This window comes from Mastigoproctus giganteus, chromosome 10, assembly GCF_048544385.1.
Source record: "Mastigoproctus giganteus isolate SK-2022 chromosome 10, ASM4854438v1, whole genome shotgun sequence".
Classification (NCBI taxonomy): Eukaryota; Metazoa; Arthropoda; class Arachnida; order Uropygi; family Thelyphonidae; genus Mastigoproctus; species Mastigoproctus giganteus.
In genome coordinates, this window is record NC_143584.1 from 147,571,130 (window position 1) to 147,595,475 (window position 24,346).

Here is a 24,346-nt window from a genome sequence, read left to right on the forward strand (position 1 = left end):
GTTGTTGTTGTTGTTTTTGGTTTTTAGGAGCATTAGCAACTAAGGCCATATTGCTCCGTGGATATGCGGTGGTCATTCTCTGACCTTTCCGCATCCTCTGTATTTGGTGGTCACGGACTCGAACCCGGTCTAATCAAGAAGCGTGTGCTACGCACTGCTGCTCCTGCCCACCTGGCCATGGAGGCGCCTGCAAATTGTAGCATCTGGAGACTAAGCACATGTGAGGTGATCTGATTGAGGTGTATAAGACCTTGAATAGGTTCAGCAGGCTCAATTATGATGGGATTCTTCCTCTTGCTCAGATTACAAACCAGAGGGGACATAAATTCTAATTGAGGAAGGACAGTTATATAATAGATGTGCGGAAATTTGCCTTTAGCCAGCGGGTTGTTGATTGATGGAACAAACTTCCATTTGTTGTTGTGAAAGTTGATATAAATTCAAGGAGGAACTGGAGAAACGTTTAGAGGGAATGGATGTGTGTGATTTTTTTTTTTTTTTTTCCCTGATGCTACATAAGCATGCTTTCTTGCATGATATACCTCTACTAATGCTAATGCTAGGAGTACAGTAAATAGTTCTGACGAATTTGAAGCACTGACTAAGTTTAACAAATGTGGACATTATAGGGGTATTGGAAACATGGTGCTACTTCGACATAAGGGATGCAGAATTTTTAATATGGTGGGCTGGGTACAGAAAGAATAGACAGGGCAGGAAAGAGGGTGGTTATGCTCTTGGTTAAGAAGCATACAGCATCTAAGGCAGTGTATCCAGTTGATGTGGGTGACCAGTGTAAAGCTGAGTCAGTCAGTGACACAAGCACATTCTTTTTTATTTTTTTTATGAAAACCCCAGACATGTATAAGAACCTGTAGTACTTAGTATTGTGAATGAGCTGAAGGTTGAGAAGATGAAAGAAGATACTTGTTAACATTAGACCTGAATTTCTGTAAATTTTATTGTTCAGGAAATATGTATGAAGGAAAGTTGTTCCAGGAAACCAAAGTTAAATGAGGAAGAAGAAAAGTTTGAATCTGCTTCTGCAAGTTTGAAGTTGGACAGTAAAAATGATGTTGACTGGTTGCAGCATGTGTTTGGACTGGTCTCGAAGACAGAAGGGGTTATTACACAAATCAATTCAGAAGAAACTACCCATGGAAATATCTAAAAGGCATGCAGAATTATGGTCCTTGAGGTTGGTCACAGACATTCTCTCAGATATGCCAGACAAGCTGTTCTTGCTACCTGGGAGTCTAAAACGCTGATGGAACTGATATTCGGGTGACACTCAAGTCAAAGTGGACCCAATTTCGGCGAAGTCCGGACGGTCCGTGACAGCCAAATCCTCTGCTTGCACCTTCACGATGGTGGGACTGTTAGTAATCCTGGGTATAACCTTCATGCACAAGTACATGGTGGGTGACCACCCAGGTGTGAACCAACGTAAGCAGGGGTCGAGGTGTGGCGCCCACACCACATGGAGGAACGCCGCCCCTCTATGTTACCAGGCAGTACTAGGTGGTAGATGACTCTCATCAACCGGTGAAATACCACCACTTTCCTTATTGGAGGCTTGAAGTGGTGGAACCCATGTTTAGTCTCTAGAGCTAAGTTCCGGCCAACCCTTCCCTATCTCTTCCATCATGCAGTATGATTGATGATTTTTGAGGTTATGATGAATGTCATGGCGAGATCCAATATTCCTTACATTTCGAGGGTACAGCTCTAAAACGGTGTTCGCAGGCCGGCCGCTAGTTAGTACACCGGACTGAACCTATTGGTAACTCTCTAGGAAGCTTCCGGATCAGCTAGTGTATAATCTTGCTACCTCTACTCTGCCAGATAGTGACTGGAGGGAGTCCGAGTAGTGTGTATGCGGGGAGCATTGTCGAGGCCATGTTATGTTAAGGATCTGGGTATATTCTTACCACATGTACGCCATATCCAAAAATTTCATTACTTCATACAGCATGTCCCACCCACTTTTTCTTACTATTGAATACACCATGAATTGTCAAAATAATAGAGCAAGCTTATCTGCGAAAAGATCTAAATCTCCCAAGGACTTCCTAATTCATTTCACAAATATACGTGGTCTCAATTCTAATCTCAACGATGTCCATTTCCACTTGCAGTCTTCCAAACCCCATGTACTTTTTCTGACTGAATCTCAGTTATCAGTTGATTCAACTATTGCTCATCTCAGATGTCCAAATTATTTGCTGTATGATTCCTTTCGCCTCAAAGGTGGTACTTGTGCATATGTCCGTTCTGATATTCTCTGTCAAAGACTTGGCAATTTGGAATCTCCTCTCTGATCTTCTATGGCTTAAAATCTCGCTACCTCATTGTGTAAAATTCATCTGTTGTCTCTACCGTTCTCCCAACTCCACTAATCACTTGGAGCTCTTTGACTTCCTCTCTTTGCAACTTGACTTTCTCCAGTCCAACTCTCCTAACAGTGAGGTAATTTTCCTTGGTGATTTTAACGTTCACAACTCCAGCTGGCTTCCATTTTCTAGTCACACCGACCCAGCAGGTCGAGATGCTGAGGCTTTTGCAATTACTAATGACCTAGCACAGATTGTTCTTTTACCTACAAGAATACCGGACGATCCTAATCATACAGCCAATACGCTTGATCTTTTTCTCACAAACAACCCTTCTAAGTACAAGGTTGAAGTGAGAGGTCCTTTAGGCACTTCAGATCACAACTTGGTGATTGTTTCTTCTCCAATGGAACCTTTATCTCATGGCTATTCCCAACCTCGTGTTGTTGGGCATTACACGAATGCAAAATGGGATGACCTGCGAGACTTCTTTTCTTTGGTCTGATTACTGTTTCAAAACTTCTGATGTCAACGTTTGCTCAGATCGTGTCAGTGAAATTATTCTTGCAGGAATGGAATCCTTTATCCCACACTCCACTTTAAAATCTCGTCCTTTATCTAAACCTTGGTTTTCCAATAAATGTGCTAAGGCTGTCCAAGAGAAGAACGTTGCATATCGTAATTGGCTTGTTTCTAATTCTTCAGTTTCATTTTCTGCCTACACCAAAGCTCGCAACAATTGCAAAGCAGTTATTAATCAGTCCAAAATAGAGTTTGAACAGGCTAAGAGTAGAAAACTTGCTTCTTGCCCTAATGGTAGCCGAGCATTCTGGTCTCTTGCCAAAGCTATTGGCCGCAACTTTTGCCCATCTCTGCTCGCACCTCTGTCCAAACAAGATGGTTCTGTTGTCACTTCAGCCAAGGATAAAGCTGACCTGCTAGCATCCCATTTTTCTTCGAGCTCATGTATTAATGATCTTGGTAAAACACTTCCCACCACTCCTAACACGCTCCATTCAATGCCTCCTGTGGTCTTCCGTCAAAAGGATATCAGAAGGATTTTGATGAATCTTGATGCTAAGAAAGATCCAGGTCCTGATGGTATTTCTCCACTTGTTCTCAAAACCTGTGCTCCTGAACTTACTCCTATTCTTTGCCGCCTTTTTTCACTTTCTTATTCCAAAGGTGTTTTTCCTTCTGCTTGGAAATTTGCTCATATCCAGCCAGTTCCTAAAAAGGGTGACAAATCCCTCCCATCCAATTATCGTCCCATTGCAATTACTTCTACTCTTTCTAAAGTAATGGAGAAATCAATTAACCGCCAACTCTTAAACTACCTAGAAACCTTCCGTCTGATCAACGATCGCCAGTATGGATTCCGTCAGTGTCGATCCACTGGTGATATTCTGGCTTATGTTACCCATTTATGGACTAATTCAATGGAAAGGTTCGGTGAAACACAAGTAGTTGCTCTTGACATCTCAAAGGCTTTTGATCGTGTTTGGCATAAAGGTCTTCTAAACAAGCTTCCATCTTATGGTTTGCCAACTGTTTTTAGTAATTGGTTATCCAGTTTTCTCTCTGATCGCTCACTGAGGGTGATGGTAGATGGCTCTCTGTCTTCTAACTTCTCCACTAATGCCGGTGTCCCCCAAGGTTCAGTTCTTTCCCCCACTCTTTTCCTCTTGTATATCAATGACCTTCTTCCATTGACTGGAAATCCTATCCATAGTTTTGCCGATGATAGCACATTGCATTCAACTTTCCATTTTGAGAAACCTTGTCCAGCTCAATCAGCTTCAAGTTCTCGAAACTCTGCTACCAATTCCTTAAATGCCGATCTTCAGGTAATTCTCCAGTGGGGCAAAGACAACTTAGTTGATTTCAACCCTTCTAAAACTCAATCTTGTCTTATATCTCGCAAAAAGGATTCTTCTGCTCCTACGCTTATCTTTAGTGACACTCCGATTTCTAGGCAAAATGATATATCTCTTTTGGGGATTACCCTGACTTCTAATCTCTCTTGGCACAAGCACATTACAAATATTGCTTCCTCTGCATCTAAAAAACTTGGTTTTCTCTTTCGCTCTCGGCGTTACTTTTCTCCCAAACAGCTGCTCACCCTGTATAAATCGCAAATCCGCCCTGCCATGGAATATTGTTCCCACATCTGGGGTGGTGCCCCCAAAACCTCTCTCAGGCTTCTTGATTCCATTCAGAAGAGGGCAGTTAGGTTAATTAACGATTCATCTCTAACAGAGTCTCTCCACTCGCTTTCTCATAGACGCACTGTTTCTGCTGCATGCCTCTTCTACAGATACTTCCATGGGCACTGTTCTTCTGAATTGGCTTCTATAATTCCCGCTCTCTCTTTCAAAACAGTCCGAACACGTGCCGCCACCAGCCAACATCCATTTACTGTCCAACTTCAAACCCATAGAACCAACTTTTCATCTTCCTCATTTATTCATTCAACTGCCATTTTCTGGAACAACCTTCCTTCATACGTATTTCCTGAAAATTACAATCTACAGAAGTTCAAGTCCAATATCAACAAATATCTTCTTTCGTCTTCTCAACCTCCAACCCAAGCACGGTACTAAGTACTATAGGTTATAATACCTCTCGTGTTTGGGGTTCTCATAAAAAAAAAAAAAAAAAAGAAGAAACAGAATGTCCATGAGAAAAACAGTGAAGAGGCTTTGTAAGAGATGGATCATTAATCTAACTGTCTTCTTTTGAATTGAGTCTAGAAGACTGAGATGGAGGCACACCCAAGATGTGGAAACAATATTATATGGTAGGGTTGATGTGAGATTTGTACAGAGTGAACAGCTGATTAGAGGAAAAGTAACATGAAGAGCTGAAGAGAAAACCCAGTTTTTTAGATGCAGAGGAAGAAATATTTGTGACGTGTTTATGCTAAGAGAGATTAGAATTCAGGATAATCCCTATTAGATATATGTGATCTTTTCTAGAAATCTGAGTGTTGTTGAAGATAAGCATAGGGGCAGAAGAATCCATTTTACAAGATATAAGACAGGGCTGAGTTTTAGAAGGATTGAAATTAACTAAGTTATCTTTCTCCCATTGGTGAATTACATGGAGATCAGCATTTAAGAAATTAGATATTCGAGAAGTTGAAGCTGTTTGTACAGGGCAAGGTTTCTCAAACTGGACAGTGGAATGCAATGTGCTATCATTACCAAAACTATGGGTAGGATTTTCAGTAAATGGAAGATCATTAATATACAAGAGGAAAAGAGTGGGAGAATGAACTGAACCTTGGGGAACACCAGCATTAATGGAGAAGCAAGAAGACAGAGAGCCATCTACCATCATGTGCAGTGAGTGCTCAGAGAGAAAACTGGATACCCAATTACAAAAAAAAAAAAAAAAAAAACAACAGCTGTCAAACCATAATATGGAAGCTATTTAGAGCTTCACGACAAACACAATCAAAAGCCTTTGATATGTCAAGAGCAACTGCTTGAGTTTTGCCAAACTCAATTCAATTCATTAAATTTGTCTATATGTGGATAACATAAGCCAGTATATCACCAGTCAATCTACTGATGAAAGGGTCAGATGGAAAGTTTCTAGATAGTTTTGGAGTTGGTGGTTAATGGATTTCTCCATTACTTTTAGAAAGTGTAGAGGTAGGTGCAATAGGACAATAACTGGATGGGAGGAGTTTGTCACCTGTTTTAGGTATTGGCTGGATATGAGCAAATTTCCAAGTAGAAGGAAAAACTCCGGTGGAATAAGAAAGTGTAAAAAGGCAACACAGAACAGTAAGCCTAGGAGCACAGGTTTTGAGAACAACTGCAGAAATACCATAAGAACCTGGTTTTTTCTTGGCATCATGACTGTTCAAAATTCTTCCGACATCTGTATAATGGAACACGACACGAGCCATTGAATGGAGTGTACTGGGAATGGTAGGAGGTGGTTTAACAAGATCATTGATGCAAGAGTTAGAAGAAAAGTATGATGCTAGCATATTGGCTTTATCTTTAGCTGAGGTGGCAACAGAACCATCGGATTTTAACAATGGTGGGAGCAGAGTTGGGGAAAAGTTGCGGTCAATAGTTTTGGCAAGAGACTAGAATGCTCCACTACCAAATGGACAAGAAACAAGTTTTCTACTTTTAGTCTATTAAAAATCTAGTTTGGATTTATTAACAACTGCTTTACAAATGTTTTGGTGTAGGCAGGAAATGAAGCTGGAGATTTGTATGCAAACCAGTTGTGATTATGCAACATTCCTAGCTTGAACAGCATTAGCATATTTATTGGTTGTTGTTGTTATTTAGTTTTTAGGAGCATTAGCAACTAAGGCCATATTGCTCTGGGGATATGCAGTGGTCATTCCCTGGCCTTTCCGCATCCTCTGTATTTGGTGGTCACGGGCTCGAACCCCGGTCTAATCAAGAAGCGTGTGCTATGCACTGCTGCTCCTGCCCACCTGGCTACAGAGGCACCCCATATTTATTGGAAAACTAAGGTTTAGATAAAGGAAGAGATGTTAAGGTGGAGCATGGAATAAAGGATTTCATTCCATGTATTGTCCTCTCTGTTTGACTATTCATGATTGGGATGCAAACCAGTTGTGATTATGCAACATTCCAACATTGAACAGCCTTAGCATATTTATTGTAAAATTAAGGTTTAGATAAAGGAAGAGATTTTAAGGTGGAGCATGGAATAAAGGATTTCATCCCTACATTGTTGAGAACAATGTAGGGATGGTAATATGGTCTCAATGCCCCGGCATACACACTACTCGGACGTCTCCACTCACTATCTGGCAGAGTAGAGGTAGCGAGAATATACACTAGCTGATCCAGATTCCTCCTAGAGAGTTACCAATAGGTTTGGTCTGGTGGACTAACTAGCAGATGGTCTGAGAACACCATTTTATATCTGTACCCTCAAAATGTAAGGAAGATTGGACCTTGCCACGATGCTCATCATTACCTTAAAAGACATCAATCATACTGCATGATGGAAGAGATGGGAGGTCTAGTATCATTCCGAGATATTTAGGTAAAAAAGGTCCAAGATTGAATGGCCAGTAAGACATCGTTATAGATCTTATTTGGCTAATCTTTCCAAAAAAAAAAAAATTCACTATCCAAATAATCTGTTCAACCCTCCTTTAATTCATTTAAACTTCTGCTTCCAAAAACCAGATGGAAGTTCATTCCAACAATCAATTGTTCTCTGACTGAAAGCAAATCTTTACACATTTATCCTTCAATTTAAATTTATATTCCCTTATGAGTGTGGTCTAAGAAAGAGTAAGGGTGCCATCAGTATTTAGTTTATTTGATCCATTTAAAGCCTTAAACATTTCTATCAGTTTCCAGATATTGCAATTTACAGAACTGAAGCCTTTTGTGGTGTAACGTCTTTGTCGATGGCTAATATTAGTATGCTTTGCCCTTTCTCTTTAGGCAGTTTAGCTATGAGGCCTAAGGAGGGTATTTTAGGATTTTGTAGTATTCCTGTAGATTTTCCTGTATGTCAGTCTGTATTATAACTCCAATGTTTCTTGTCTTTCTGACAGATCTAATCTTCTTGTGTTTGAAGTCATCCTTTGGCTTTTCGATTACTGTTTGTTTCACTTTCTCACTCATTTTGTGGACTTCATTTGACATTGGTTTCAATATTACTAGGTGTGGTTTGGTGATCGGGGTTTTCTTGGGGGCTAATCCAGCCTGACCTGCAGGACGGTTTCCATTTGTAGTGTTGATGTTGTTCTCAGCGCCTGTGAATAAGTGGAAGCGTGCTGTGGCATGTGGTTTGCTCCACTATTTTGGAGGCCCTCCAATTTTGCTGTGGCAATTTCCTTCTCTAGCTGGGTTTGTACTAGGATGGTCGCCATTTTCATCCAAATGGAGATGATCTCTGCGTGGAGAACAGCGGTAATCCTGTTGGTTGGCTCCTTAAAAAGGCTCTCCAGGGCAGTTTGCAAAGCAAGGGACTGCTCCAGGATGGTTTCTCCAGGAGAGCTGGGTCTATAGGGCTCTCTTGTAGTTTATCCCATGGCTTTCCTGAGGCTTTGTCATTTTGGTGTGGCAAAATGACAAAGCCTCAGGTTTGTACTAGGATGGTCGCCATTTTCATCCAAATGGAGATGATCTCTGCGTGGAGAACAGCGGTAATCCTGTTGGTTGGCTCCTTAAAAAGGCTCTCCAGGGCAGTTTATCCCATGGCTTTCCTGAGGCTTTGTCATTTTGGGTGGCAGTTTGCTCTGTGGATTCCTTGTTTTCACTTTGGGAGCGAGTTGCCCTATCAGTGTTCAGTGCAACATATTTCTTGTACTTCCGCTTGGAGGCAGAAACTCCAGATTGCATGAATTCAGTGTCCTCGTAGCAGTCCACTGTGACTGGGTCATCACTATGAGCTGTCTGCGACATAGGCACTCCAGAATTTCCTGATATCTGTTCCTTTTCCATCATTTTCATGTTATCGGGTTCACTTCGGATAACTGAGTCCATATTGTTTTCATTCAAGAGAGGAATGAAAGGGATGTCGAACGACACTAGCTAGGTGTTTGTAGTGCAATTATTAGCCTTGTAGCAGAGCAATAAGTTTCTGGACTACCCCTCTCCAAAAAGAGTGGGGGAAAATGTTCTTCAAAGATCAGCCCAGAAGGATACTGTTACTTTCTATATAATGCCCGTGGACATTCGCTTCACAGATAGTGAGCTGCAGTCAAGGTCACAGCTAATATGCATAAATGTTAGATGACTAATCCCTGTGCCGGAGGGAAATACTACATACACATTCCGCAGTACGGGTCAGTACAGTAGGTTGTCTATTGTAAGTCTATGGCAGAGGAGGGGGAAACTTGATAGTCATGATTTCTTTTCAAAATAGTCAAAATTTTTATCACATTCACAGTCTAAAAATGTTGGGACAGTATCACAGTCCAAAGTCACTCAGGTGGGAACTCCCTCCCAAATCAAATGCAGGATTCAAACCTGTTGACCGGGAATATTTTGCCACCCTCCCTATTTCCTTGTTGTCAGCAGCATGGTGACCTGTCTGCCAACAAAGGGGACAGGTAAAAAAAAACGCTTGTATTCTGCTAAATAATCTGGTAGATGTAAAAATAGTCTCACCTAGGGAGTATGCTAATGTTTCTTTAACACTTAAACTGAAACAGAAAGCACTTAAACCACATTTAGTCACAAAATCAAATCAGGAGCTGGAAATAATGTGTCCATGCTGAACTGCTGCCATATTGGATCTTCCTGATGTTTAGGTAGGTGGTAGACGTCAGAGTGTCCAGCACATGGATGACTGGATCGAGGGTATCTCAGCAGAACATTGCCCAAAGCATGACACCGCCGCCACCGGCTTTTATTCGTCCCACAGTGCATCTAGGCACCATCACTTCCCCAGGTAAACAACACACACGTACCTGCCCGTCCACATGGTGTAACAGAAAATGCGATTCATCAGACCAGATGACCTTCTTCCAATCATCCAAGGTCCAGTTTCGATGTTTGCGTGCCCACCGTAGGCACTGTCACTGGTGAACCATGGTTAGCATGGGCACTTGGAGCAGCCTGTGGCTACACAGCTCCATTTTCAGCAGGTTTCGATGTATTGTGTGTTGTGACACGTTACTCCCATCACCAACATTCCAATTACCAGTGAGTTGCCCTTCTGTTGCCACGTACCATTCGGAAGAGCCTTCGCTCACCTCAAGCATCGATGAGCCATGGTCGTCCAACACCTCGCCAGTGGTCCGTGGGTTTTCAATCCTTGGACCACTTTTGGTAGGTATTAACCATGGCTAACTGTGAGTATCCCACCAGCCGTGCCGTTTTGGATATGCCTGACTCAATCATCTGGCCATTATAATTTGGCCCTTGTCAAACTTGCTTAAGCCCACTGCCTTTCCCATCTGAAGAACAAGAGTAACACTGATTAACGGAGCTCAGTATAATCTGTTTTTTATACTGTGTCCTGACCCGTGCACGTGCTGTAGTTCACCTGCAGTTGCTTTGATTTGCATAACAACTCGCTGGTCATGATGGTTTGGCTCATCAGTGTATACTGCTTATATTGTTATTTGTTTATTTGAATGCTAAAAAGATGAGAGCAGATCAGATCTGTTGGCCACAAGGCAGTTTGGTAATAAAGTCTCCCAACAATGCTCCTTGACGATGATTACTGGAGTGATCCACTGCAGAGCAGTGAAAGAGAGCGGAGTATCAATTTGAATCCATAATTATGATGATATATTGGGTCTGAAGACTGTCTAATGTTTATTCAAGGTATTACAGGCATGGTTGTATTGTTTGCTCCAGAGTTGCAGTACAGGGAAATAACATTTGTAAAATAATAAGAGGAGTTTACCTCAATATAGTATGTAGAACACTTCTGTATGATACTCTCCAGAAATTAAAACGAAAAAAATCGAAAAACTTACATTAGAGTAAAAAATAATTAAAAATCAATTTAACACAATTAAAAATCAATTTAATGCAATTAAAAATATTAAAAAGAATCTAACGAAAATATTCAAAACGATTTTCCTTCCCGAAGCTGACAACACTTTTCGACCGTATGTTGTGATGATCACAGGAATGAAAATTACCGAATAGGGTTGAACATGAAACTTAAATAGTGATTATTTGTCTTCGCGCATGCAGGTCCACACATCAGAGATCAAATATGGCCGACGAACATTAACAGAATTCCCGTGTAATTTAATCTCTACGGTTTCTGCAATTAATAGTCGCGTATAATTATGTTGGACATTAAGTATTTTGGCCTCGTTAAATAAAAAAGTATGTTTTTCGTTAATGGCATGAAAGGCTAATTCTGATGCTGCTGAAAGAGAAGCACGAACTGAGGCTTCACGTTGATTTACACACGAATATTCAGAGAAAAACGCGTCGAACCTTGGTAAGACGAGTCACAATCACCGCAAGAAATGTTGTATACCAGGTCATTAATTTGTGTTGCGAATGTGGAAAGAACTGAGCGATTGTTCACTACAGTGTGTAATTTCTGTATTGGCCTGGCCACAATTTTAAATTCGGTATCTTTAAAGTAAAGAATCTATTAAGCTGTTTGTGCACTGTTCAACATATGGGACAGAAATAAAGTATTTTTTGATATTACTATTGTTGGTTGGTGTAGTATTTTGTATCCTATCCTTAGCTGTACCCTAATTTGGTTTATTGTGGCAAGGGGATAACCCCTGTTTAAGAACCTGCTAGTTAATATTTGTATTTCTGAGCCCAAAGCAGATTCCGTCGTTGAATATTTATAGGCATTTAGAAATTGATTAAAGATAATTGATCTTTTGTAGGTTAATGGGTGATAGCTATTATAATGTAGAAGCATACCAGTGTTTGTAGGTTTTCAATAGATGTTAAATTGGATTTTATTCGAGTCCCGAGTAAGTGTGAAATTTAGAAAGTTTAATGACTTTGTATCCATATCCTCCCTTTCCAATGTAAATTTAAGTCTAGAATGAATACTATAAAATGAATGTAAAATGTCTTGGATAGTACTACTATCAGTAATAACTCAATATAGTTCTACGTACTGTATTGAGTTAAACTCCTCTTATTATTTTACAAATATTATCTTGAAGTAGAAGCGGCACTGTTTACCAATTTGATCAATCAATACAATAAAATGTTAACCATGTATTGAAAAAATGACTACATTACTATGGCTCAGTTAAAGGAATTGAAGGCCAGAACACACAATATTCCTGCACTTTTCAGTCAGGTAAAATTACACAAGACTGGATTTCCTATTCGACCAACTGTTTCCTACAGGAACTCGACATTTTCATCCTTAGCCACGCATGTATATAGCATTATAAAACCCTTTAGACAGGTAATACAATTTGGGATTAAAAACTACGATACATTATTTAATAATCTTAAAGACTGTAGACTTTGCGACAATGACAATTTATCCTCACTAGATGTTACCTCGTTATATACGAATGTAAACGTTGAATACACATTAGATATTATTTGAGATACGTTAAATAACAATTCGATACCGATTAATTATACGAAGCTACCTATTAAGGAAATTTTTCACTAAATTAAACTGTTAGTTGAGGCCAACTATATCACCTTTCGAGACAAGGTGAACAAACAAATTTTTGGATTACCAATAGGTTTGAGCCCGAGCGGCTTAATATCAGAGATCTATCTCTCAACGATCGAGCATATACATTTGACACCTCTTCGACCCCGTATCACATACTATAGGAGGTATTTAGACGATGTTCTGGTTATTACTGATAGTAGTACTATCCAAGACATTTTACATTCATTTAATAGTATTCATTCTAGACTCAAATTTACATTGGAAAGGGAGGATATGGATACAAAGTCATTAAACTTTCTAAATTTCACGCTTACTCGGGACTCGAATAAAATCCGATTTAGCATCTATTGAAAACCTACAAACACCGGTATGCTTCTACGTTATAATAGCTATCACCCATTCACCTACAAAAGATCGATTATCTTTAATAAATTTCTAAATGCCTATAAATATTCAACGACGGAATCTGCTTTGGGATCAGAAATACAAATATTAACTAGCAGGTTCTTAAACAGGGGTTATCCCCTTGCCACAATAAACCGAATTAGGGTACAGACTAAGGATAAGATAGGATAGGATACAAAATACTACACCAACCAACAATAGTAATATCAAAAAATACTTTATTTCTGTCCCATATTGAACAGTGGCACAAACAGCTTAATAGATTCTTTACTTTAAAGATACCGAATTTAAAATTATGGCCAGGCCAATACGGAAATTACGCACTATACTGAACAATCGCTCGGCTCTTTCCACTGCAACACAAATTAATGACCTGGTATACAACATTTTTTGCGGTGATTGCAACTCGTCTTACCAAGGTTCGACGCATTTTTCTCTGAATATTCGTGTAAATCAACATGAAGCCTCAGTTCGTGCTTCTCGTTCAGCAGCATCAGAATTAGCCTTTCATGCCATTAACGAAAAACATACTTTTTATTTAACGAGGCCAAAATACTTAATGTCCAATGTAATTATACGTGACTATTAATTGCAGAAACCGTAGAAATTATTTCTATTACAGAATTTAAACGTTTGCTTAATTTTCACCTTAGTTTGAAATTTCAATTGTTTCATTTTCATATTCCTCTCTAGTTCTTTCAACCTCTTTTTTATAAATTTAATTCTGGAGTTCTTTCCTTGTATGTTTCTGTTCAGATCACAGAAATACTTGCACAGAAACAAGGACCACCATCATATTTGGTGGTCCTTATTTCTGTGGGGTGTCTCAACAATATTAGTAGTGGTACATGATGCAAGAAAGCAAACTTATACAGCATGAGACAAAAAAAAAAAAAAAAAAAAATTATATCCTGTTCATCCCCTCTAATGCTTTGTCTAGCTGTTCCTTGAATTTATTCAAACTACCCACTTCTACAACACCAGATAGATGTTTGTTCCAACAATCAACAATTGTTAACTAAAGGCAAGCCACACATCTATCCTGCAAACGTCCTTCCTCAATTTCAACTCATGCCCTCTTCTGGGTGTAGTCTGAGCAAGAGGAGGGATGCCATCAGTATTGAGCTTACTCTATCCATTCAAAATATTAATTGTAAACTTGTGACAACCTCAGAAGTGAGCAGCTCATTGAGATCATTTTTTTTTTGCTGTTTCAAAGAGGCTACCTTTATCTCCAATTGATCATAGATTTCTGATATAAAGTGTAATCCAAATTGGCAGCTGTGGATTACACTTTAATAACATTACAACAACAACTTAGGTAGGATATTAGTTTAAAGCAGTGCACAACCTCCTCTAATGACAGTATTCTTAAATTAACTTTGTTCCTTTTCCAAGCAGCCGACCGGGCTAGCCAGGTGGGTAAAGTGCCTGTCTGGCAACCCAAAGGTCGCAGGTTCGAATCCCGCCTTGGGCTTGGATCACAGTAAAATGCAAAAATTTTGGGAGATGCATTATGGCCACAGAAGCTGATGTGCCAACAACTAACAAAAAAAACAAAAAAAAAAAAAAAAAAATTTTTCCAAGCAATATATTTCAGAGCCAGACATATATACAGATTACCAATAGGACTGGGAATTTCAGTGCCATGTCAGAAACATACCTAGCATTCAAAGAAGATCACATTCTGAACACTCTCCCATCAAATGTCAAGTTGTTTATCTATTAAGCAAACTATTGATAACCTTTTTCTAGAGCTTGACTCAATATATAATAAACTGAAATATACTTTAGAATTGGAAATGAATGACAGCATCAATTTGTTAAATCTTAACATCCTTCCCAAAACTTGCATTTTTAACATTGTACCATTTGTATAGTGTTAAAAAAATCGATTTCAATTACACAGATTTACAATGCTATAAAATATTGTCTCAAAGAAGCTGATTTAGAAGCAAAACTATAGGTGTCCCTTGCTAACTACAGGGGCTATGTTCCTGAAAAGTACTGCTGTTGGCAAGACTAAGGTCACATGGAAAATAGGGGATTGGGGAGAAAACAACAATTAATATGCCAATAAAATATATGAAAAAACGGTAAATTTTTTGTAATATAAAGACACTTGTGGTTATGTCTCGAAGGCTACTTTAGTGGGATCTGTGTGTATTAAGCACCAAAGTACAACTACAAAAGGTCCATAAAATTCCTTGCAATTTTATGGACAAGGCTCAAACCCAGGCCTTTTATACTTGATGTGATGAGGATCTTGGCAAAGCTATTGGCTGCAACTTTTGCCCACATCTATTCCCACCTCTGTAAAACTGGATTATTCTATTGTCACTTCAGCTAAAGGTAAAGATGATGTGCTAGCATCCTATTTTTCTTCTAATTCATGTATTTATGGTCTTGGGAGAACCACTTCTTACCATTCCCAGTACACTCCATTTGATGCCTCCTGTTGTCTTCTGTCAAAAGGATGAATGTCAGAAGAATTCTGAACAGCTCTGATGTCATGAAAGAGCCAGGTCCTGTCAGTATTTCTCCACTTTTTCTCAAAACTTGTGCTCCTAAGCTTACTCCAGTTCTGTGTTGCCTTTTTACACTTTCTTATTCCATTGGTGTTTTCCATTCTGCTTGTAAATTTGCTCATATCCAACCAGTTCCTAAGAAGAGTGACAAATCCCTCCCATCCAATTATCATTCTATTGCACTTCTGGTACTGTGGGACAACAAGTCTTAGAGGCTGGACAGTTTCTGTGTTAGCTCGTCAGGGTTCGGCAATTTGGATATATCATGTCTTAAGGATCGCCAATTGTCTCAAGTGAAAGGGGATCCCGGCTGGTTATTCAGGTAGATTTTGGTAGTCTTATTCTTGCTACATACTAAGAAATCATTGGAAATGTTTGTATGCTACATTGCCATGGCTGTGTTGTGCTGGTTGCCACAGTAATTCTATACAGAGTGTACACATGTATTTCAGTGGGCTCATTTCATAGCTTTCTGCTGGTTTCCTCAGTAATCCTTCTTGCCACTACTTCTTCAGTTTATCTTATTTCTTGTCATTTTATCTAATTGTCATTATAATGTGCTCAACTTTTTATTTTTACCACTTTCATAATTTACATGTATTTTCTTGCTGTGGTAAACAAACAAGGAACTGCTATCTTCGATTTTCGACCTCATTGAAATTTTGGGTGGCTGGATCTCCGGATTTTAGATGTAAAAAATTACCACTGTCTTGTTTTACAGGTAATTTCGTGTGTAAATTGCATTTTATTTCATACATTAGAACAGGCCTGGGCAAACTTTTTGGCTGAAGGGCCACATTAGAAATTCAAAAAGAAGGCGGGCCGCACGTAAAATACTATTTTTAGATATATATTATTTTTATCATGAAGAAGAAATATAACATTAAAAAAAAATTATTCTCTAACAACCAAGAATTTAATGGGATGAATGGAACTGTTTTACATCTCTTAACATTTTTTTAATTTCGGGTGTTAATTTTGTAGTTGAGATTCTTAAAACTGCTTGTAAATGTTCATCGGTGATGCTTGATCGTAAAGAATTTTTATTTAGATTCATGATGGAAAATGTTTGTTCACATATGTAGATTGATCCAAAAATAACCGACATTTTTTGGGCAAAATCTTTAAGTTCGTCGAATTTGTCTGAATTAAGAGTATTGTAAAATTTACAGATTTCCTCACGACGGTGCAATTCCCTTAAATCGGTATCACACTGCAGATCTATAATCTGAAGTTCTGGTTCACTCGGTGCACTTCAATTTCTATTGAAAATGGATCGTGCACTATTGCCAAACTTGTCTCAATTTTTCGGAAGTCGCCAAATCTTCGTGAAAAGTCGTCATTCAAAGCGTTGATAATTTCACAATATTTTTAAAATTTACTTTCTGGAATCTTCAGAAACTTCATGGTTGGAAAGTGGTCTACCTTGTTAATCAATAAATGTTGAAGGAACAACTGGAGTTTTAATTGAAATCCATTCAAACTTTTTACCATATCATGGGTGTATAAATTTTTCCCTCGTAACACAGTGTTGAAAGTATTTAAGTGTGTCACAATGTTCAGGGTAAATGCAAATTTACAAATCCAGTTATTATCGGTTAATTCGGGAAAGTCCATAATATTTTTCAGTTTTAAAAATAGAATGATGTCATCTTTAATACAATTAAAGCTCGTGGTCTGCACATTTTTGTGCGGTGGGTCGCATGCGGCCCGCAGGCTATAGTTTGCCCAAGCCTGCATTAGAACATTAGTTATGAGCATCAAACATTTTTGCCATGTATTCCTGTGGGCTATTCCACAGAAATCAAGAACCATCAAACAGAAAATTATAATTTATATGTCTTGATAGCACATAAAAATCACCTATTTACATCGCAATTTTGTATGTTTCATCTAGTGTTAGTAGTTTGATTGGCTGCTTTATATCCACTGCTCCATTTGTTCACATGGGATTCTTGCAGAGGTCTTAATTGTCAAATCTAGCCAGTGATAAAAAATTCCTTCAATTTTATCTTGCTCTGTATCTTCTAATCCCCCCCCTCGTCACAGTACAAATCTTTATATATTCATAGTCTTGATGCCTGAGAGAAGTTATACAAACACCACCCCAAATTGGAACAATATTCCATGGATTTGCGATTTGTACAGAATAAGCACTTGTTTAGAAGAAAAGCAATGCCAGGAGCGAAAATGAAAACCCAGTTTTTTAAATGAAGAGGAAGCAATATTTGTGACATTCTTATGCACAAGAGACATTAGAAGTTAGGCACCTTGTCTAGAAATTCTTGTCGAGTGTTATTGGAGATGAGCATAGAAACAGTAGATTCTTTTTTTAGAAGTTTAGAAAGATTTTTAGCTAAGTTATATTTGCTCCATTGGAGAATTACCCATAGATTGGCATTTAAGGAATTGGTGATGAAATTTTGAGATGAAGCTGTTTGTGCAGTGCAAGGTTTCTCAAACTGGAAGATGGAATGCAATGTGCTATCATCACCAAAACTATGGATAGGATTTCGAGTTATTGGGAGAGAGTCATTAATATACAAGAGGAAAGGAATGGAAGAAAGAACCAAACCTTGGGGAACACCAGCATCAGTGGAAAAGTTAGAAGACAGTAAGATATCTACCATAACCTGCAGTACGTGGTCGGATTGAAAACTGGATAAACCATTACAAAAAACAGTCAGCAATCCATAAGATGGAAGCTTATTCAGAAGTCTTTTATGCCAAATGATCAAAAACCTCAGCTATGCAAGCGCAACTGCCTGAATTTCACCAAACATTTCCACTGAATTTGTCCACAGATGGGCAATGTAAGAGTGAACACAATTAAATGGAAACCACTACAAACAGCTTTCAGAGAAATTTAATCTATTTTTTGTTTGTAAAACACAGGGTTAAAGAATAAAAACAGGTTAAAAAAAAACAAAACAAAACTTATTTTCGGATAAATGATTAGTATAAGATTACCAGGCAATATCACATTAATTAAACATAAAAAAATTTTTTTTTTTATATATAATTCTTAGAAGAATTAATATAATATGGGGGGGGGGGGGAAACAACTGTCACATTTCATAAAAACTAGTGATCCTGAAAGCGAAAGAGAGAGAGAGACAGAGAGAGAGAGATAGGAAGAAAAAGATTTATAGAAAGTATACATGACTTACTTACTCTCACGATGTACCTAAATGGTTTGTTTTTGAAGTCTTCAGGTGGAAGCAACAAATACATGATCACATCTGTTAAACACTGAAGATATTCTGTATAAAAAATTGTATAACCAAAATTAAAGACAAAATAAAATCAACAAAAAATACTTATTTACACTTTTTTTTTTTTTTTTTTTTGTTATTGCTCACATTCAAAATTTTCCTCTCAACATATTAAAGAAAACTACCACTTACTAGTCACTCAAGTCACAAAGGAGGTTAGTCAAACCAAGGCAGATTATGAGAAACATTTGGCAAAGGATGCAACCCCCCCCATCAAAGCCTTCTTTACTTCTATAAACTCTAGAAGGAAGGGAATGAATCAGATGGGTCCACTTTACATTAACAGTTTGAGTGTTGATGAACCTGCTGAGGTAGCTGACAAACTAAATGAGTATTTTGCATCTACAATCACACGAGGAAGTCTGTAGGGAAGTGGAGGCCAGATACTTATCAAACTCTGGCAGGTACCCAATTAATTATTTTGTAATAACTGACAGCAAAGTGGAGAAGAAATTGAACATAAGATTGGAATTGGACAGCAAAGTGTTGAAATTGAACATAAGATTGGAATTGGACAGCAAAGTAAGTGTGGAAATTGAACATAAGAAAGGCACCTGGGGGGGGGGAGATGGGATCTATCCGTTATATTAAAGGCAGCAGCAAAGGGAATAAGCAAACCCTTAGCCATAATTATGAATGCTTCTTTGGACTCAGGGGAGATCCCATGGATTGGAGATGTGCAAATGTGTCCCCAATTCACAAAGGGGGATCAAAGGGTAATATGAGTAATTACAGACATGTTAGTTTAACTTCTGTTCCAGGGAAAATAATGGAGTCACTGGTTAAAGAAGCAATGCAGGATCAGCTAGACAAGATTGCAGTTATAGTTCAGACACAGCATGGGTTTGTTAAGGGGAAGTCCTCTTTGCCCAGTTTGATGGGATACTATGATGTGCTCATAAAGGAACTGGATGCAAAAAATTATTTTGATATAATATACTTAGATTTTATGAAAGCTTTTGATACTGTTGCACATGGAAGACTACTGTACAAATTGGAGCAGTATGGCATTAAGGGCAAGTTGCTACAATGGATAAAAGGATGGTTGAGTGGAAGAAGACAGAGTGGTAATCAATGGACACTGCTCTTTGCAGACTAATGTTATTATTGGAGTCGCCCAGGGGTTCGTGTTGGGCACATTTTTTGTTTTCTTTATTTATCAATGATATTAATGAAGGTATATCAGGGTTAATGTCTAAGTTTGCAGATGACATGAAGGTTGGCAGGACTGTTAATGATAGTACACTACTGCAACAGTATCTAGAAAAGTTGGGCAGACTGGCTGGGAGGTGGCAACTGAAGTTTAACATTGACAAATGTAAAGTACTTCATATAGATAGCAGTAACTCCAGAGTAATGTAGCAACTGGATGGCTCTACACTCAGGGTAGTGGAGAATGAAAAGGACTTGGAGGTAATTGTGCAGTCAGATATGAAGTGTTCTGAGTAGTGCAGACAGACTGCAAGAGTAGCTCATGGTGTCTTGTCAGTGATATACAGGAATTTTGCTAGCAGTGTTAAAGAGGTGATTATTGCCTTGTATAAGGCAATGGTCTGGTTGCACTTTGAGTGCTGAATGCAGGTTTGGAAGCCACATTTTAGGAAGGATGTAGAGCTTCTGGAACAAGTACAGAGAAGTGCAATGAGATTGGTGAGTGGAACCAAGGGTTGCTGTTACCAAGAAAGCCTTAAGTTCTGCTAATTGCAGCGTCTGGAGACTAGGCACCTGCAAGGTGATCTAACTGAGGTGTATAAAGTTTTGAATGGTTTGAGCAAGCTCAATGCTGATGGGATTCTTCCTCTTGCTCAGATTACTCACCTGAGGGGGAACAGATTCAAATTGAGGAAAGATAGTTGAGAATAGATGTGTGGAAATTTGCCTTTAGCCAGCGGCGGGTTGATAGTTGGAACAAACTTCCATCTGTCATAGTGGAGGTCAGCAAATTAGATAAGTTCAAGGCAGAATTAGACAAACATTTGGAGTGAACGGATGGGTGAAATGGGAAGTTTTTTTTTTTATTTTTGGCTGATGCTATATAAGTCTGCTTTCTTGCATCATATGTGAATGCTAATGCTAAGAAAGTGTTTCTGTATGGAAATGTTATACAATACTTAATTTACATATTATACAAGGGTCAGCCCACGAGTGATGCCTCTTGGACAAAAAAAGTTTCTGTAATTGAGTTAGCATCACGGAGTTATATGTATTGCTAGTACAGATATTAAGATATAAACATGCTAAAATAAAAGTTTCTGTCTCTTCCAGATCTTAAGTTATGAACAGTTAAACCGGTGTCCACTTCTGCCAACAGTCAGTGATAGAATTGCTATTCAAGTCAGGAGAAATTTCAGATGTTTATATACTTGAAAAACTGAAGTACACAATAAGACACTATTGATATAAAGCAATGTTCACAGATGGTGAGCATGTTTTAAAGAAGGAGGAGTCATTACATTTTAAACCAGCCAAGAAGCTAAAGATTAAAGTCTGTGCACACTAAATGAAATACTAAAATTTTGGACGAAATGATTCAAACACGTAGGACAATAACCGCATATGCAATGATTCAAGCATAGATTGTTCAAAGAAAAGTGTATTATAATTTCAGACATATTAGATTATAGGAAAATATGCTACGAATAGATACTCAAGCTGTCAACAAGAGAAATGAAAACTCTGAAAGATTACTGAAAATTTCAGTAATCTGAAATTTGTTTTCAAATTTCAGATTATTTATTGAGTAATGAGGAGCTGTCAAAGACAGTGACAGGCTGTATTCAACAGCAATGTCTCCATCCTTTTATCACAGTGCATACTTGAGATGGAAAGAAAAGTGTATTGATAAACAAGGTGGATACAAAGAATAATGTATATTTATTTGTTTAATAAATAATATCAATTTTAACTTTGCATCTTTTGTCATTACACTTTTATGGCCGAAGGGTTATAACTTTTGGATCAATCCTTGCATGTGATTTGTAGTGCCTTATCAAGATTTTTAAGTGCCTGTATGAAAAAAAAGAACCTGCTGCCAAACATTTTATACTCCAAAACAATCACAGGGAAAAAGGAGGTTATTACTGTAATCATTTGCACAGGAATCAAGATCTCACATTTCTATGTTCATGGACAAATTTCAAAACTAGTGCCTTGCAAATACAAAGGGAAAAATAAATCCTATAGAAAGAGATGATACTACACCTCACAGTTGTTGTTGTTGTTATTTGGTTTTTAAGAACATTAGCAACTAAGGCCATATTGCTCCGGGGATATGCGGTGGTCATTCTCTGATCTTTCCGCATCCTCCGTATTTGGTGGGCACGGGCTCGAACCCCGGTCTAATCAAGAAGCGTGTGCCATGCACTGCTGCTCCTGCCCACCTGGCTACGGAGGCACCTACACCTCACAGACCATTGCACACATAGCTGGGGTTACTCCTACCAACCATGGTTCTAACAAATATGTTTAGTTAAATTCTTGCTACTTTCCTGTAGCAATGGAACAGAAATTCTTGTAGCTCACATTTGTTTTTAAAACAGCTGATTGTCAATTTCATTAGATTCTTTTACAAATCTTTTCTATCTAAAGTCTGATTCATTTTCAAAATTTAAAATACTAATCTCTCGTTTTTTTGATGCTATTAGCAGTTTCGTGTTCTTCTGCATTCACTCACTGTGATTTTCCAGTAATTATATTTATATATATATATATATACAGTGGTGTGCAAAACTTAAGGACCAATACTATTTCTAAAGGTTACAACCACAAAATCTTTACTTAAGGTACTCTTTACTGATGAGAGTAGATTCAGTCTCAGAAGCGATTTTGGACGTCAGCTAATCTGGCAAGAGGTTGGCACACGGTATTACCTTGTAAACATCACTGAAAGGGATCGATATGGTGGTCAAGGTGTTCTCGTCTGGGGAGGCATTATCTTGGACGAACGTACACAAGATACTGGAAGGTGGTACTGTAACTGGTGCACACACTATGCTAAGGTAATCCTTCCCTCATAAGGATTACCTCATATATATATCTCTGCTGTATATATGTGTCATATGAGATATATATATGTGTCATTTTTTTTTATATATTTACATACATAGCATATATGCATAAATGTGCACATATGGAATTTTGCGAACTATTAAACAAGCAGAATTTGATATAAACTTGAAAAAACAATGGAAGTGAATATATTTATTCATTTTAATATTTACTAGGGGGCATTGCTCGCTGCACTCGCTTCTTTTGATAAAATAAAATAAAATATTTACAGAAGCTTTTGACACTGTGTGTGTCTCTTCCTCAGCATGAATACATAAATACATTACAAATGGAAATCAAGAATGATACAGTGTGGTCATGCTAGATAAACAAAGTGGTTGCACGAGGTTTAATGAGGTTTATCTAGCATGACCATGCTTAAACAGAAGCTTGTTTTACCACAGTAAAACAAGCTTCTGTTATGTATTTTAGTATTTGTTATGTATTACTATGTAACCCACATCCCTCTTCTCCCATTGGCTGAATAAATATCACTAGGAGGAAAATCATTTTAATGTATAGAAAGATATACATAATACATATGCAGGAATATCTGGACATGCACAGGATTGAAATTTTGCACCATTAACAAATTTACGAAGAATGGAGGTTCCCAATAATTTCACGTTTACATTTTATGCTTATAAAATTAGAATTAGAATTACATGTATAATTCTAATTTTTCATTAAAAAGTATAAAATTTTCATATAATGATAATATCCATTAGTAAAAGGTCACACAAATTCAAATTCAAAATATTTTTTCAGAAATCTAAAAGGAAGTCATGCATCTGTTAGGCATATCATGACCACTTTTGTTACAACTGGGAATGTGACCACTGCTAAGTTAAATTCAATTTTTCCACAGGTATGTTTTCAAGTTAACACCATTCATTTTATAACTGACATTTGTATGAACTTGAACACATTTATTTCCATTCCATTGGCTAAAAAATGGCAATTGAAGTTATACAAATGCAAGGTGACTACATAGAGGCATCAGTAATCCCATAGTAATGTATCAATGGTGTGGTACTACACTCAGGTTACTGGAAAATGAAAAAGACCTGGGGGTAATTGTGCAGTCATATATGAAGTTCTCAGAAGTGTGTACAAGGCTACCAGGAGAGCTTATGGAGTTTTGTCAATGATATACTGGAATTTTGCTAGTGAGGATAAGATGGTTATCCCATTGTATAAGGTAATGTTCAGGCCACATCTTGAATACTGCATACAGGTCTGGAGGACTCATTTTAGAAAGCATGCAGAGCTCCTGGAATGGGTGCAGAGCAGGGCAACCAGATTGGTGAAGGGAACAAAGGGATGCTCTTACTAAGAAAGGCTTCAGTTCTGCAAAATGCAGCACTGAAGACTAGGCAGCTGCAAGATGATCTGATTGAGGTGTTTAAGGCTTGATGGGATTCTCCCTCTTGCTCAGACTATGCACATGATGGGGCAAAAATTCAAATTAAGGAAGGATGGTTGTAGAATTGGATAGTTTGAATGTCAAGGAAGAACTAAGTAATATTGGACAGGATGGATAGGTGAAATGGATTTTTTTTTTTTTTTTTTTTTTTGCTGATGCTGTGTAAGCTTGCTTTCTTGCATCATTTGCCACTTATAATACTATCATTACATAGATTACAAGCACAAT

General features: G+C 38.1%; 1 protein-coding gene across 1 annotated transcript in view; it reads right to left on the reverse strand.

Annotated features, from left to right (window-relative positions):
* Nucleotides 1-24,346, reverse strand: part of LOC150079350 (sorting nexin-13-like) — a 392,325-nt gene that overhangs the window by 210,699 nt on the left and 157,280 nt on the right. The window contains exon 8 of the mRNA XM_090382305.1: nucleotides 18,545-18,633. Coding sequence (XP_090238431.1) covers nucleotides 18,545-18,633 — 89 coding nt within the window. The remainder of the gene's footprint in view (nucleotides 1-18,544; nucleotides 18,634-24,346) is intronic.